This window comes from Canis lupus, chromosome 2, assembly GCF_011100685.1.
Source record: "Canis lupus familiaris isolate Mischka breed German Shepherd chromosome 2, alternate assembly UU_Cfam_GSD_1.0, whole genome shotgun sequence".
NCBI classification, from domain to species: domain Eukaryota; kingdom Metazoa; phylum Chordata; class Mammalia; order Carnivora; family Canidae; genus Canis; species Canis lupus.
In genome coordinates, this window is record NC_049223.1 from 76557037 (window position 1) to 76574576 (window position 17540).

The 17540-nt window shown below is 38.0% G+C and overlaps 1 protein-coding gene across 2 annotated transcripts in view; it reads right to left on the reverse strand.

The window, feature by feature from the left end:
* Positions 1-17540, reverse strand: part of CDC42 (cell division cycle 42) — a 47596-nt gene that overhangs the window by 14662 nt on the left and 15394 nt on the right. For both annotated transcript variants that reach the window (XM_038531674.1, XM_038531675.1), the window contains exons 2-3: positions 3410-3564; positions 1020-1092 (exon numbers count right to left, since the gene is read on the reverse strand). In XM_038531674.1, the coding sequence (XP_038387602.1) occupies positions 1020-1092; positions 3410-3514 (178 nt within the window). In that variant the 5' untranslated portion in view covers positions 3515-3564. The remainder of the gene's footprint in view (positions 1-1019; positions 1093-3409; positions 3565-17540) is intronic.

The window sequence follows — 17540 nt, forward strand, 5'->3', positions numbered from 1 at the left end:
GAAATTCAAAACTAAAATTTTAAATTAATTTTTAACCCCGAGAGACAATAAATTATCTTTTTTCTGCGCATAGATTGCCTCCAAGGGCACACAAAAAAACACAGAAAAATCCCTCACCTATCTATCATGAGATGAAGTCATCATTTTATTTTTTCTATTTTCAAGTTTCCTCCAGTATACCATTACTCTTGTAATTTTTGATTCATAAATATTCTAAAGGTCTAAACCACCTTCAGGAAGCCACTGGTCTCTAAACTGAACTGCTTACTACTATCTCTCCATTTTACCCTCCCAACTAAATCTAGACAGTCCCTCCAAAGTGAGCAGTGTAAGATACTCCCTAAGAGCTATATGTCAGAAAGCAGACAAGGAGAGGCTAACTCATAAAAAGTGAAACACTTAGAATTCCTAAATACCAAACATTATCTTTCTGAAATTTTCCTTTGGCTAATTAAGCTGATAATTACAGAGACTGCAAAGAGAGAAGTCAGATATTAAGATGTATAGTCACTGTTAAAACAAAGAGGAAATAACACTGAGGAATTGGGTACACTTAACGAAGAAAGCAATTTATTCCCTAAATTTCAAAAGTTGACCACAAATGTTCAACAATGTGAGCTAAATATTGGTTCACATCCAAAGTATTTTCAAGTGTAGTATAGAATAACAAGCTCTCTGTATAAGAAGCTATCTGTGCATATATTATACAGCCATAAATCCTAAGTAAACCTTCAAATTTCAAAGACTGATAATACAGCTTGCCTAATGTACTTTGTTCTTGCCCTACTTTATCTCCTTCCACACCATCCACCCAAGGAACTCCAAACTCCTATTGCAATGCCAGGACTGGGACTGCCTCTTGAGTCAAACATCAACCATCACACTATTCAATCCTGCCAATTATTAACAAAAGGCCAAGTAGTTTGCTAATATGCTAGCTTCCCAAAATGTCCACAAAAAAAGACAACCCGCAACTGTTAATAGTTATAGACTAAAAATAAAAGACATCAAGTTTTCACCTGCAGTATCAAAAAGTCCAAGGGTATATGGCTCTCCACCAATCATAACCGTGACTGCATAGTTGTCAAAAACCTAAAAACACAAAAATACAATACTGTTAGTATGCAAGGGGATGATCAAAATGAGATAGGGCAAATCTTAAGTAAAGGCAATATTCCTTTCCTAAGACTTAATCCTATCTTAGTCCATGTGGTTCTTATATAACCAACCTTCCCAACTAACCCCTGACATGAACTAAATGATTCTTGGAAAAAGTGACAGGGGACATATTCTGGGATGTCTACTCTACCCACAGTAAAGCCAGAGGTGTCACAGAAGCAAAATCCCCTAGCTATACAAAATGATCCTGTTCAAGTTTAAAGCTTTGAGACAGTAAGTTTATAGTTTACCTTAATGTTCAATCTGATTTCCAAGAAATTAATTCTTCACAGATCATTTCATTTTAACCTAGAGTTAAATAGTTAAATATCCTAGATCCATGATAATCTTTTTCCTTTCAGGGTTCAAGACAAGAAGTGCCTTATTGCAAAACAAGCCCATTAGAGAGAAATAAAGGTTCCTTCAAGGTCAAGAAAAGTGTCCAAGAAAAGGCTGGCAGGTTATTTGAGATTTCATGAATAAAACTTACGTTACTGGATAGAAACCACATGACCTAAGAGATCTTCTGTGACTAGATGCTTTTATTTTTGAACACTGTAAAACTCATGACAAACTCAGTATATACTAATATTGGTTGTGCTAAATTATTTGTGAAAATGGGAAGAAATGGTGTTAAATGGAAAAGACCCAACACTAATTCCTAGATTCCTCTGAATTGACAAATGAAAAGCAATCTCCCAACTAGAAGGATGTTATATTTTCAGATCAGCCCTGTTTTATCTAACTCTAACCTTCTGGTTCAGGCTTTAATGAATTGTTTAAATGTAAACAAGAGTGGAAGCAAGGGCATGGGGCAGGTGGTAGTTAAAGGAAAGTCAATTCTTGCTACCAAGAACAAGGAAAATTATAATGAATGTGGTTAAGCTCTCAACCACACATTATTTTAAGTCACATCTAACCCTCCTCCAGAGACCCACATACAAACACATGTATGAAATATCTACCAACCCGTCTTAAATAGAACACCTTGTGACCAAAGTCATAACACAGGCTTAGAAATCAGGTTTACAAGACAATAACTTTAATGGAAACTGAAATGCCAAAATTCCAATAGCTGCCCTCATGGTGAAACAAGATTCACGAATCTCTGAAAGTCCCCTAAAAGTCCCTCTCAATCTCAGAACTTCTTTCACTTACCTTGTCCCCAAATGGGCCAACCCAAAAATATGACTTTATATTGAATTATATCTTCAAATTCTCCCCCTCCAAGAAATCTAACCTTCCTTGTTCCTACAGCCTTGGCCTACCTCAATCACTTTACCTACTTTGAGATATTACAGATTGTCAATTCTAATTAAACATAACCACCAAACCCTTAACCTATACTCATCCTCTTATCAATGTTCATGTCTCTCAAGATTAACCTAAAGTATCCATTTTCTTCCTTTTTACTTCTAAACAACACTAACCCCATTTTAATTATATAGATGTTCTTCATAACCCCTAAAATAACTCACTTAACAGAGGTGGTCATTGCCAAGCCAGGCCAACCCTTAGCTCGGCCCTCATTACTGAAGGAACGTCTGTGTTTAACATAATTATACCACTGGGATGGGTCACCCAACCTGGGACAAACAGATCCCCAAATACATTCTTTCACAAGTGAGTGTTACTCTAAATAATTCTCCTCTCCCTCTTCATCATCTTTATTATTTCCATTTTCCCTCTACTCTTCTAAGGAGCTGATAAAAAGCGTTTGTGTGAGAGGATCCCCAGAGGCTTCTGTTAGTGTTCTCATAACAAAAACAGGTCTCTGCCTTAAAAACCAATTTGGAGCTCCATTACTGCTAAGACATCGGCTCCATGAGATTCTCTTCTATCCCCTAAGGAGAATAAATGAAGACAGACACTACTTTCTCTGAAGTTACAAGGTCCCAAAAAGCATCCCAGACCTCCAAGCTCTGATTACTCATTGGCCAAGTTACAAAAAAAAAAAAAAAGTCACCTCATTCCAAGACATAGAGCATACTTCTCCAAACTGAGACCACCACTCTTTAGAATCTTGTCTATTGGAGTTTTGTCTCCCAGCACTTCTTGCATACCCTTGTGTCACCCCTTCTGACTCTTCACTGATTTTTCAGCCATTAATTTTAAAGTGTATATAATTTACCCATGAGAAGATCTTTAAAAACAGGACACAAAGGCAAACAACAAAGAAATTTCAGTACACACAGTTTTCAAGATATTCAAACAATATATTTCACTAACAGATGGAAGCCTTTATACTTACAGTCGGTACATACTCAGATGGAAATTTGTTTGTTGTGTAGGATATCAGGAGACATGTTTTACCAACGGCACCATCGCCCACAACAACGCACTTAATTGTCTGCATTGCTGAAACAGTTTTGTATCCACTTTAAATATATCAAATTCGATGATGACCTACAAAAAGATGAAAGATACCGGTTTCATTCGTAGTGATACGTGTATTTTTTTTCTTCTACTAGCAATAGATTCACTCACTCAGACCAAAAACAGAACTAGCACCCCAACTAAGAAAGAACCTAAAAAGAGAAATAGTGACTAGCTCAAAGTAACAATAAGAGTCAATTTTCTAAGTTTCTCATCTCTGATGGTTTCCAACATAAATGGTTTTCTTTTTAAAGTTCAAAATAGTGTAAAGAGGAGCATATTTATTTCTATAATGAAAGAGGAGGGGACACCTGGGTATCTCAGTCAGTTAAGTGTCTGACTTGATTCTGGCTCAGGTCATGATGTCAGAGTTGCAAGATCAAGCCCTGTGTCAAGCTCCATGCTGGATGTAGAGCCTCCTTGGGATTCTCTCTTACCCTCTCTCTCTCTGCCCCTCCCCACTGCATGTATGCTCTCTTTAATAAAAAATTTAAAAATTAAAAATAAAAAAGGAAAGAAAGAAGCTATTTCAGAATGAATCCCATGTAGGGATCCCTGGGTGGCGCAGCGGTTTGGCGCCTGCCTTTGGCCTGGGGCACGATCCTGGAGACCCAGGATCGAATCCCACGTCGGGCTCCCTGCATGGAGCCTGCTTCTCCCTCTGCCTGTGTCTCTGCCTCTCTGTCTCTCTCTGTGTAACTATCATGAATAAATAAATAAAATCTTTAAAAAAAAAAAAAAAGGGATCCCTGGGTGGCGCAGCGGTTTGGCGCCTGCCTTTGGCCCAGGGCGCGATCCTGGAGATCCGGGATCGAGTCCCGGTGCATGGAGCCTGCTTCTCCCTCTGCCTGTCTCTCTTTCTCTCCCTCTCTCTGTGACTATCATAAATAAAAAAAAAATAAAAAAAATAAATTAAAAAAAAAAAAAAAAAGAATGAATCCCATGTAGTGAGCCAAGTATGACTGTGTGAAACTTTTCCTTCAGATGTATGTGTCCTAGACTGCAATACTGACGTCACTGATTTAAAGAATGGTCCATTTATCCAATCTTACAGCTATTGTTACCCAGCTTTAACCAACAAGCTAAAGAGCACCACCACAAAGAGAAAAGCAATATGAGGAATTGGAAAGGTCAAGGTGATCCCCAGTCTTAGCAGCTATTTTAACACCAGGTTGCCTAGTTACTAATTCAATATTCATGGCATGGAAAGATTAAAACCTACATTTTTATAATGAAGAGTCAGATCACTCTAAAACACACTGATGTACTCCCTCTGCCCCTCCCCCATTCATGCCCACTCACAAGCTCTCTAATAAATATTCTGTAAATAAACATCTTTAAAATCAGAACATGTCTCTACTGAAGGATTCTTAAAATCATTATCATTTTTTCCCCACATTTTGACATCTAAGAAATTACGATAAATGGCATCTTATAGTCAATGAAAACTTAAGAAAAAATTTATTTGGGGCGCCTGGGTAGCTCAGTTGGTTAAGCATCTGCCTTCGGCTCAGGTTGTGATCCCAGGATAATGGGATCAAGCCCCACTTCGGACTCCTTGCTCAGTGGGGAGCCTGCTTCTCCCTCTCCCTCTGCTCCTCCCTCTCCCTCTGCTCCTCCCACTGCTTGTGTGCATGCTCTCTCTCAAATAAATAAATAACTTTATAAAAAATAAATAAATCAAATAAAAATAAAATTATTTATCTTTGACAGTGTGTTCACAGGAGGAAGGGCAGAGGAAGAGGGAGAAAATCTTCAAGCAGACTCCCCACTGAGCATGGAGCACAAAGCAGGCTCGATCCCAGGACCCTGAGATCATGACCTGAGCTGAAACCAAGAGCCAGAGATGCCCAACCAACTGAGCCACCTGGGCATCCCATCAATGAAAACTTTTAAGTTTTTTGGGAAGAATGAAGAAACATCATGCTCTGTATACCTACATTTTAAGATAAAGTCCTATTTCAATTACAATCCTGAAGGGATTACAATTTCTTAGTGGCGAGAGCAACCACCTTACTAACCATAAAAATGTCAGAACCACCTAACTCTGGGCTGGATGTCATGCCTACGTCATCCTACAGTACTCTTAATATAAATATCTATTAACATCTCTATACATACATTAGGAGTAACGTAAAGGAAATATACACTCTCCCTTTCCTCAAAATCATCCTATTATATTTCTCTTTATTTAACCTTTTATCTTGCTCCTTCTCTTTTCCTTACAATGCACTACAGAATCACTCATACTAGTACAGCACTAAAGGTTAAAATCTTAATTTCTAAACTAAATCAAAATTATTTATCAAAATAACTAAGCACACTGAGTACTAAGTGTAAAGAATTACTCCTAAAGAATGTGTTTTGCAAAAAGTGTTTTACATAACAATAAAAAAGAGGAAACAGCTGTCTTCTCATGGTTCCTGAATCCATCACTGAAGAAAAGCATAAACGTTCTGCTGGAAAAAAAAAAAAAAAAAAAGCTCTCCTATAGAATTTCTCTTCAACTCACAGTGAAGAAAAGAAAGGTAAACAGAGTTCTGATCATTCTACAGAATATTTTCCAGATGCCTACAAATCTATTTCAGGTTCAGTTCTTATACCTTCTACTTCTCCCAATCATTATTACCAGGTGACTTTTTAATATAGAGTTTAATCATAAATACTGGGCAGAAAGTAATGGCTGACCACTGTGGAAGAGACTGCTAGCAGTCTACCATTTCTTCCTTTCTTTTTTAGCAAAAGAATTTTCACCAAAGCATATGGTCCCCAGTAAAAACAGACTACGTTTCCTAAATTCCTTTGCAGCTGGATGTGACCACTGTGATTAATGGGAGTGGAAATGATGGATGCAACTTTCAGGACTAGCCTTAAAAGCAAGGGAATAGTCTCCCTGTTCCAGCCTGTAGGCTAGAATACAGACATGATGATGAGAGCTGAAGCAGTCATACTGAACCACAAGACACAAATTAGATGTTAAGGATGAGTAACACAATAAGAAGGACTAGCCCTGGATTGCCTTCAGGACTTTTACACAGGATAGAAAGAAACCTCTCTTTCATTAAGTCCCTAGTAGTTTGGATTTCTATGTTACAGCAGCAGAATTGATATCCTAATTACTATATTTCATAGATTCTAAGAAGCCAATAGTTTTTAAATACAACCTAAATTTAAAAGGGCTAAATGTGGGAGAAAAAGGTCTTAGAATCACTGAAATTATAGTAATATCTGGATTTATCAAGTAACTTCACAGTTAAGCTGATCACTTTTGAGACTCTGACTCAAAAACATCTAAGATAAAACCTCCTCCTAAATTTTATTTATTTATTTTTAAAGATTTTATTTATTCATGAGAGACAGAGCGACAGACAGACAGAGGGAGAAGCAGGCTCCATGCAAGGAGCCCGACATGGGACTCGATTCCGGGTCCCTAGGATTATGCCCTGGGCCGAAGGCGGCGCTAAACTGCTGAGCCACCTGGGCTGCCTCCTCCTCCTAAATTTTAATTGTGGTTGCAATCAAATTAATTGTCATACCCAAATATGAAGCTCCTTATCTTCATCCTATATCTGGTATTCACTTTTAAGACTTATAACCCATACTAACAAACAAATATAAAATCATAGGCCACAGCTCTGAACTCCTAGTGGAAGAAGACCATTGCTTCTTGAAATTTTCATTAGGACTCCTGAGGGAATAAGAGGAAACTGAAAACAAAAAAGTTCCCATGATCAGAGCTATGACTGTCTCGTGTGAAATCACAATCACAACTATCACAACCTATGATGGACAAGATCGGAGCTGGTCTAAAACATTCCAAAAAAGAGATTTCATTAATAACTGTATTTAAAAAGAATCATTTAAATCTGATTCACACTGAATTTCCTTTTTTCTATATTATAAATATGTTTGGAAATTCCACCCAAATTAGCTGTCCTCAGCAGGCCATTCACAAAAATAGTAGTCTCAGAATACTGGTTCTTTCTGTGGAAGCCTTAAATGCAGTACCTCTCTCTCATATCAGCAAGAATAAGAAGATGTTAATGAGATCATTCTTGGGGTGCCTGGGTGGCTCAGTTGTTAAATGTGCCCAACGCTTGGTTTTGGCTCAGGCCATGATCTCATGGGTTGTGAGATCAAGCCCCACGTTGGGAACCATTCTCTCTCTCTCAAATAAATAAACCTTTAAGAGAGAGAGAGATCATTCTGGCCACCAGGAAACTTTCAACTATAAAGTAAAACACATGGATACAACACAATTTGTACCAGAAGAAATCTACAATGTAAGTTTAGGAACAAAGGTAACAATATTTCAAATGGGCTCATAAATCTGTCTGCATTCTTTTTTTTTTTTTTTTTTTAAGTAATCTTCACACCCAGCATATCCTGGGCTTGAACTCATGACCTTGAGATCAAGACCCAAACCAAAATCAAGAGTCAGATGCATAACCAACTGAGCCACCTAGGTGCTTCCCCTCTCTGCATTCTTAAGCACAAATTCATTAAAGCTAACTGACAGACTTTCTGAAGGCAATCTTTTTTAAGATTTTCCAATGGAAGATAATGGATTCGTGTAATAGAGATGTGCCCTGCATATAGTTTGGCTAGATCATTAAACAAACATTACTACTTTGAGAACTTTTAGAAGTTTCTATCTTTTCTTGTCCCAGCAAAAGAACCAGCCCCCAAGCCACTCTTTGGGGGGCCACTCTTTGTGTGTCCTGCCTAAAAAGTTGGAAAACCTATCCAAAATCCATAAGCTTCACATATAAATAATTTTCTTAACTTTGAAGTCAGGAAAACTCTGAGTTTTAATCTCTGTTCAGCACTTACTTGTGACCTGGACAAGGGTCTTCACCTCTTTTTGCCTAAAAGTTCTTATTTGTAATACAGAATTATGTCAACACCTTGCATAGTTGTAATAAAAATTAAATAACATAAAAGGACTTTACAGCTCACAGCACATACCCAATATACATAAATTCATCTACTAAGTGTGGTAGTTAAATCAATCCTACTTCACACCTATTTTCATCCAGTGGGTCAAAACTTAGTACTTTTTCTCTTTGGTGGATTATTACCTAATCAAAACTTTTCATACTTTGCACAAGCTGGTACACCAAAAACATTAAGTTAAAATGAACTGAATATATTTGCTATTTAGCTAATCACACACACACACACACACACACACACACACGAAACAAGAAATCCACCCAACTACTTCTTCATCTGAAGACTTCTGTATTAATTGCTTCTTTGCCTTTTGGCTAAGATCAAGTGTGAAGACTTCTGTATTATTTTTTTTCTATTTCCTGTATCTTATTTATGTATTTAACGAGTAGTTTCTAAAAATAAGTTACCTAACAGGTGTTAACAAAATAATTTAGTATAAGAACAGACCCAATCACTACTGTTAAATGCCAAAATAAATGTTTTTAGTTTACAAATCATCACTGCCTACATGTTTGAATTTAGCCTCTAAATGAGCAATTCCAAAATTATCAGACCACCAGAATTACCTCGAATGGGTTTAACAATTCAGATTCCCAGATCCAAACCCCAAATCGAATAAATCAGAATTCAACACTCCCTACGTCATTCTAACGTATAATAAAGCTTGAGAACTACTATCTTACATGACAGCATGACAAGGAATACCAGTAACACAAGAATCTAAGCAAAGATAAACACTACTGGCATTTCAGATCACCTAGAAGTGATTTTCTTAAACTAGAATCAAAATTACCAACATGAATTAGTTGTATTAGTCAGGCATTTCACATTTACATTACATTTCATTTACTAATGAAAAACTCACATTACATATTGAGAAAGCATGAACCAAGATACTTCAGAGGCATTTCAATTATTAGTTCAACCTAAAAGTGCTCTCAAATAATAATAATAATAATAATAATAATAGCAAACACTTACATAGCACTTAATATGTGCTATATATGTTCCAAACATATTACCTATTTTTGTACATTTCATCTTCCCAACAACCCTACAAGGTATGTACTATATTATCCCCATTTTGCAGGTAAGAAAAATGAAGCACAGTAAAGTTAAGTAGACCAAGATTACTCAGGTAGTTAACAGCAGAATTAGAATTTAAACCCTAGTGGTATGACTGCCATGCACCTACTCTAAAATACTATACTGGCCACTACCTCTCCTGAAAAGTAACAGTGATTAAAAAACATGATCACTGCAAATGGAGTGGCAAGTATATACCTATAACAGCTGCCAGCACTGGGAAGAGGAAGGGAGAAGAGGAAGCAAGAAACAGGAGTTAAGTTCATTTCCTGTTTCTTCACCCTGCAAACTACTAAATTTTATTGGGGAGAAGGGAAGAATTAGTAAGGCAGAGTTTGCTCTTCCCCTTTCTTTATTTCCATAAATCTTCCATTTCTTAGGCTTCCTAATCTAAGCTCAGCAACGTTAGAAACTGGTTGTGGGTCCCCAGTTAAAAGCATTAGTTCACAAGTCAGACTGGGTCTAACTTCTCTGTGGCTGTTTTCCCTCCAAAAATGAAAATAGTAATAAGGCCTTCTTCATAGGGTACGTTGATTGAATACAATAATATATGTAAAGAATTTAGAACACTGCCTGGCATACAATAAATGCTTACTAAGTGTTAGCTATTATTCTTGAATGATTAAAGGCACTTTTCAAGACAATATAAATTTTATTTTATTTTATTTTATTTTATTTTATTTTAGTCAATATAAATTTTAAACAGGAACAATTCCATACCACTTAGAGAAGAGCACATGAATTTTTCTATTGCCAAAATAATTATAGTACTCATTGTTCTTACTACAAATACAGTCAAATTTAGCTGTAACTACAAAGGTGGTCATTTCAAAGTCAAGTTGCAATTTAATTAAGACTGTTCTATAAAGCATTTGACATGTATTACTAATTAGTAATTTCACATATTAAAATATCAGCAGATGACCCACAGATGGGAAGGGGGCAAGCAACCATGGAAGACTTTGGCTTTGCAACACCTACAATGCCAGCTTCAGCAACGTGGAAATAACTAGGCCAGACATGTCTCTATCCTACATTAGCTTCCTTTTTAAAAACGTCAAATCACTATAGCAGCAAACAGGCTACGTAGTACTAATTACCATTTTGCTATCCAGGGCAGCTAGAAAAGTTATTTTACATCAATAACTAAATACTCTTCCTCTTTAACACTGAAGTTCAATTGTACCAGCACTTAGAACTGGGGCTGGGGAACTTTAAGCATAAAAATGATTCTGCCGGGGATCCCTGGGTGGTGCAGCGGTTTAGCGCCTGCCTTTGACCCAGGGCACGATTCTGGAGACCCGGGATCGAATCCCACGTCGGGCTCCCGGTGCATGGAGTCTGCTTCTCCCTCTGCCTATGTCTCTGCCTCTCTCTCTCTCTCTCTGTGTGACTATCATAAAAAAATAATAATAATAATTAAAGGGTTTGTGCCCTTTAAAAAAAAATGATTCTGCCAATCATAAGCAAAATAAATTGTGAAATAAGGTGTATCTTTCCACATTCCTTCCCAGTACCCACCATTCCACCACATGATGACATTAAAACCCCTATCTCCTAGGTTCTTGAATGCTTTAGAGGTCCAATTCCCTCTTGAGAATCTCAGAACTACAGTCCCTTAAGTTTTCTGGAGTTCTTGAGCTCTAAGTTTAAAGAAGCCATGGAACCCTCTCTATAATACCATTATTACTGGCTGGCTGCCCACTGAACCCCACCAGACAATCCAATCCCTAGGGAAAAGATCAGTACGGGGTAAGAGGAAGCTCCTAGCTACAGATGCCCCTGCCCAGTAGGTTCATTCTAGGTACAAAGCACAGTGTATGAAAAGATCTGAAGATTAAGTTTTACTAAAAATGAGCATCTTTTGCAAAAAAAAAAAAATATATATATATATATTCTCAAAGAACTATGTCAAATATTAACAGTAAACAAAATAAATGAAAAGCAAGTTAAGGGAAAAATAAAAACAAAAAAATAACAAAAAAAGAAAAGCAAGTAAATTTTTCAAGAATTTCAATGTGGTAAAATAAGTTTTGGTCTTTCTCCTGGGTTCCTAGTACAGAGCTCCTAAAACCCCTGGAATTTCCTAGATGATAGGAGCATCTTTTGTCTTTCATAATGATCCCTTCCTAATCACACAAGAGTATATGCTAACATAACAGGGCCACGTTAGGGTGGGGTCCCCAGACAGCTTCTAGAAGGGATTGCTCACCAGAAAGACTAAGTGATTAAGGGGCTGGAACCCTACCAAGCTCAGGAAGGGGAGCTGGGGAAGCCCACTGGAGGTTGAGCTCTGTGAAAACTCTTGAACAAAGAGATCTGGAGAGCTCCCAACCTGGTAAACACAAGGATGTGCAAGAGTGTGCCATGCGCCTAGGGAGGACACAGAAGCTCTGTGCCCCACCCCCACAGTCCTATACATCTCCTCTTCATTAGACTGAGTTGTATCCTTAACAGTAAATGAGTAAATATATTTTCTTGAGTTCTGTGAGTCATTCTACTGAACTGTCAAAACTGAGCGGGGGCTAGGGGAACAGGCGAGCCAGAAAGGCAGACAGCCTGAGCACTCCATTCACAACCAGTGCCTGAAATGGAAGCAGTCTTATGGGACGGGCCTAAGCTCTTAAACTGTGGGGTCTGTACTCACTCTCAGAGTCAGTGTCAGAACTGAACTGACAGCAGTGGTATCAAAACAAACAGCTTTTACACTAACACAAAATACATCAAAAATAATACTGTTTTCATTCTAAATACATTTCTCCCTGAAGTAACCCATTTTCATACCTAGGAAGAAGGCACTACATAAATTAAGACAATAGTAACCCTGAATTTCACAAGCCTTCCTTACCTATCCAATGATTTGGCTACAGGAATTTATATAGAACAAATAAAATCAGCATCACTTGTCTCTCCTCCCAAATCCAGTCACCTCAGAGGGTATTTTTTATAACTTTCTGCTATACATTATAGTATCAGATGCAAAGCATAATTTTTATTTTTTTAAAAGATTTTATTTATTTATTCATGAGAGATAGAGAGAAAGAGAGGCAGAGACACAGGCAGAGGGCGAAGCAGGCTCCATGCAGGCAGCCCAATGTGGGACTCGATCCCGGTCTCCAAGATCACACCCCGGGCTGCAGGCGGCGCCAAACCTCTGCGCCACCAGGGCTGCCCCAAAGCATAATTTTTAAAATATCTGCCCATGCAACTGTTAAGTAACCCAAAACAAAATACTCAAACTAGAGACATATCCCATGCATTCACATGTATGCAGATGTTCTAACACATCATCTTGTTTGGTTTTGAGTCAGAACCAAATATGGTTCAAATATGGCTAACCTTATATGTTGAACTAAACACACAATATTGTTGAGAAAATCCTACCCAAAAATCCTATTACACCATCATAATTACCTTTCTCCCGCAAAACAAACAATACACTATAAAAGGAATGTTTTTAAACCTTGAAATAAATGTTAAGCTTCAAACAAAATTTAAGAGGTCAATTATATGAGCTCACCCAATATTACATAAAAGAACCAAAATAAATAATAAGAATTTTTTTTTTTTTTTTTTTAGAATTGAAATACCCTTTCATAAACTAACTTAACCCCATCTTTTTGTAGATTTTCTGGCTTAAAAGCAAAGGACTTCCCCCAAAGCTAAATTGTTAACGCCCATGTATCCTGATATTCTTTTCCAACTCTTAAGCCTTCAGGCAAATAAAGAACAAACCACATAAAGACCATTCTTTTCAAACTTTATAATTTGTTTTCAGAGTCCTCAGTAAATAGCAAATAATCTTAGAAAACTTTGGCATTCATTCAAAAAGCCAAAGCAATATAGCTACTGCTCAAAGTTATCTGCCCTAATAAAAATCCAAAAGCAGCTTCATATGAACAGCAGTTTGCCTCAGTTTTCAGTAAGCGTATCCACTCCAATTTGAAAAATAAAATTAGAATCCTGTAAAATAGCTTTCAATTACTAAAAAGTAGACAACCCTGAGTCAGGAAAGACAGTCTCCCATGGGTCCCTTGTGCTCCTATACAGCTGGCTGAGTATGCTAAGAAATGCAAGGTCTTGACCAGCCCACCCAGGCCAGGTGACACTGTAGGGTTTTTGCAGCAAATAACCTTGAAGAATACAATAATGTGTCTCTCTAGGACAAAGAGCTGGCTTACTTCCTGCTTACTATTAAACAGTGGGTTCCCAAGCTCAATGCTCCTTAGCTGAGACACAAACCCACCATATCTACCATGTGGAAGTCTTGGCGGCAAAGGGAAGCAACACAGACACTGACCTGCTACTGGCTGTTCCTTTAATAATTAAATTCTTTGTCACCCAGGAGTCTCATGTCTTCGGCTCGCATCCATAAAACAATACCAGGCTAATACAACAAGGCTTATAAGGAGAGTAAAAGTCCCAGACCTTGTTTACTTGATTGAGCTTTTTAGACATCATCTTGTTGCAAATTTAAGTTTTTTTATGTAAACAATATAGCTTAGTTTCTTACACTAATTACTGGAATGGGAGCTAAGAATACATCATCTTAAGTATTTCATTCAATATTCAAATTTTATCTTTTTTCCCCACTTTCTCCTCCACACTTCCAAGCCAGCTAGCACATCTTCTCTAGAAATTGGTTTTAGTTTGTTTATGGTTCCATCTTCTAGGTGTCTATTCTAACAGGAAGAAATTAGTGAAGGCCAGAATCCCACTATCAAGAAAGGTAAGAGGTGGTGCCTGGGTGGCTCAGCTAGTTAAGCACTGCCTTCGGCTCAGGTCATGATCCCAGGGTCCTAGGATGGAGCCCCGCATCAGGTTTCCTGCTCAGGGAGAAGCCTGCTTCGGCTTCTCTTTGTCTCTCTCCTTCTACCCCTATGTGTGCTCTCTCGTTCTGTCAAACAAATAAATAAAATCTTTAAAAAGAAAGAAAAGAAAGGAAAAGTGGCAAGTGACGTGGTTCCTCATAGTGAGTATATAAAAATGAGGGAGATTGGGGCACCTGGATGGCTCAGTGGCTGAGGTCATGATCCCGGGTCCTGGGACTGAGTTCAAAATAAGGCTCCCACAGGAAGCCTGCTTCTCATTCATTCTGCCTACGTCTCTGCCTCTGTCTCTCACGATTAAATAAATAAAATCTTAAAAAAAAAAAAAAAAAGAGGGAAGTTATGTGTTTTTAATTTGTTTTGCTTTAAAGTAGTAAGGCCAGGGATCCCTGGGTGGCTCAGCGCCTGCCTTTGGCCCAGGGTGTGATCCTGGGGTCCCAGGATCGAGTCCCACATCAGGCTCCCTGCATGGAGCCTGCTTCTCCCTCTGTGTCTCTGCCTCTCTCTCTCTCTTTCTCTCTCTCTCAAGAATAAATAAATAAAATCTTAAAAAAAAATTCCTAGTATCTTCAGCTGCTAATTAAATGCATTACTTACAGGGGTACTCGGGTGGCTTAGTTGGTTAAGTGTCCAACTCTTGATTTCACCTCAGGTTGTCATCTCAGAGTCCTCAGATCAAGCCCTAAATCGGGCTCCATGCTGAGCATGCAGCCTCCTTAGGATTTTCTCTCTCCCTTTCCCTCTGCCCCCACCCCCACCCACCACTTGCCTGTGCGCACACATACACACACTGTCTCCCTCTCAAAAAAAAAAAAAAAAAAAAAAAAAGCAGCATTAATTAATTCAGAGTGTTGGACAGCAAAATTAACCACTCATTAAAGCAATTATTCAAATTCCTCCATTTTCTGCCACTTGTTTAAGAAATTGTTATGTGTGAAATCACAAACTACCTAAGAAAGAAGGGGCTCTCAAACTAAGGTTCTAGGAGTCCTCAGGATGACAAAAACGAAGCCACTGTTACAGGGAAAAGTGCTGACAGCAGCGCTCATAAAGTGAAAGATTACTAATCTATGTGGTAAAAATGTTTTCAGTGTTGCTAGAAGTTTGTTGTGGCAGCTTCATTTATGAAAATGACTTCATTCCAAAATGTCTGATCCAGTAAGAATTTAAGTCCTTATTTTTGCTGTAATGTTGAGTTTTCCTTCCTCAAATTGGCAAAAACAAAGAGATACTAGCCAGAGTGATCATTTTATATTGTATTTGTGAATCAAAAAATAACGTTAAAAAATATAATTCATAAATATTTAAATAAGATAATTTTTAAATTTAACATTTCCAAAAAATTTGGTAAAACTGAAGAATGTATTTAGTTATGTTTAAGAGTACTATTTAATTAGAAGAGAATGGAAATGAAGTGCTTGGGTGGCTTGTTAGTTAAGCAACCTCCTTTGGCTCAGGTCATGATCAGGCTCCCTGCTCAGCGGAGAGCCTGATTCTCCCTCTCCCTCTGCTACTGCTAATGTGCACGCGCTCACTCTCTAATACATAAAATCTTAAAAAAAAAAAAAGAAGAAGAAGAAGGAGGAGGAGGAGAATGGAAATTACAGTTAAGATTTTTCCTCAAAATATTCAAGACTTGTAAATAAGGGGGGAGGTGGGATATCTAAAATTTATTCTCCAACAAGACAGCACAGGAGTTTTTCCATAGATCATACATTCACAAGGCATATTTGCTTAACAGTGAGAAAGCCTCTGGGTGTGTTCTCTGTAATAAGAACCCCTTCACAGTGTAAAGAGGCATTAGTAGTATTGTGTTCAACTTAAAATTCCAGAAAGAAAGAAAAAAAATGTTTTGGATCCTAGGGTCCTGTGTAGTAACACAAACTTCTGATAACAGTCTTGATCTACTTTTCCACATAGAAGGGGACTTCTCATATAAGCACTTACTATATGCCAGTACTGGCCTATACATAGCCATATCCCTCCTGTGCCTGGAACAAAGCTCATGTCCTCTGGGGCAACAACCCTAAGTGGAGTATCTGACAAGGAACAAGTAACACAACACCATCACCACCATCCCAAACAAACTCTCTTCTCCTTTGTAACATTACTGACACCCTCCTATGCAATTTTCCCATTCTGGTCTCTTAATTAGGGCAATTATCATTTTATTCTCTTATGAAAGGCCAAGGAGATATTAAACACATTCAAAGTCCCCCTCCATTTCATGCAAAAGAACAGATAACTACGGGCACCGCGGTAGAGCATGAGACTTGATCTCAGGGTTGTGAGTTCAAGCCCCACGTTGGGTATAGAGTTACTTAAAAATAAAATCTTAAAAAAAAAAAAAAAAAAAAAGATAACTAAGGATAAGGGCGTTTTGCTTATCCCAAATCTCAAATCTGAATTTGCCATAGCTCTGAGGTCTACACAGAAAGGAAAAAAGGGGGTAATAACAGGATCAAAACTGTTCAACCAGCTTGTCTGCATCTTATTCTGCCCATCTAAACAGCTGCCAATCGCCTGGTACTATTTAAATTATCCAGTGTGGTTTGTACTTATTTCAAAGTGTAAGCCTTTATTCATATCATCTCTCTAAACCCTAGACAGATGTCTAGCCTTACAACTCCTAATTCTATCCTAACTTTCCACCCCCGATTCCTACCTTATCTGAGACACCTTCCCTATTTCGGCTATCAAAAAATGCCCCAATTTTCTGAACCCCCATAGCAAGGCCTTGCTTAGTTCTTAGATCTCATTTATACTCCTCTCCCTTTTGCTTCCCATGCTCTAACTACAGAGACTTCTTTCTATTCCTCCAATATGCCCTGTCCTTCCTGCAGGTCTTTATACTTGCCAGTACTGTTCCCCCTCCTCTTAAAGCTGCTGACTTCTCCTTCAGATCTCAGCTCAAATCATCCTCTTCTCAGAAAATCCTCCCCTGGGCACACACTATCCACAGGAATATCCAGCTTCCCCCCCTCCTTACTTCTATCATATTACCCTGTTTATTTCCTTTATAGTATGGTCATAATCTATAATTATCTTGTTTGTTACAGTGCAATGAAGGAGACATTAAAAATAAGGAAATCTCTGTAAAGGTAGGGACTCCGTTGTATTGCCAGAAAACAGTTC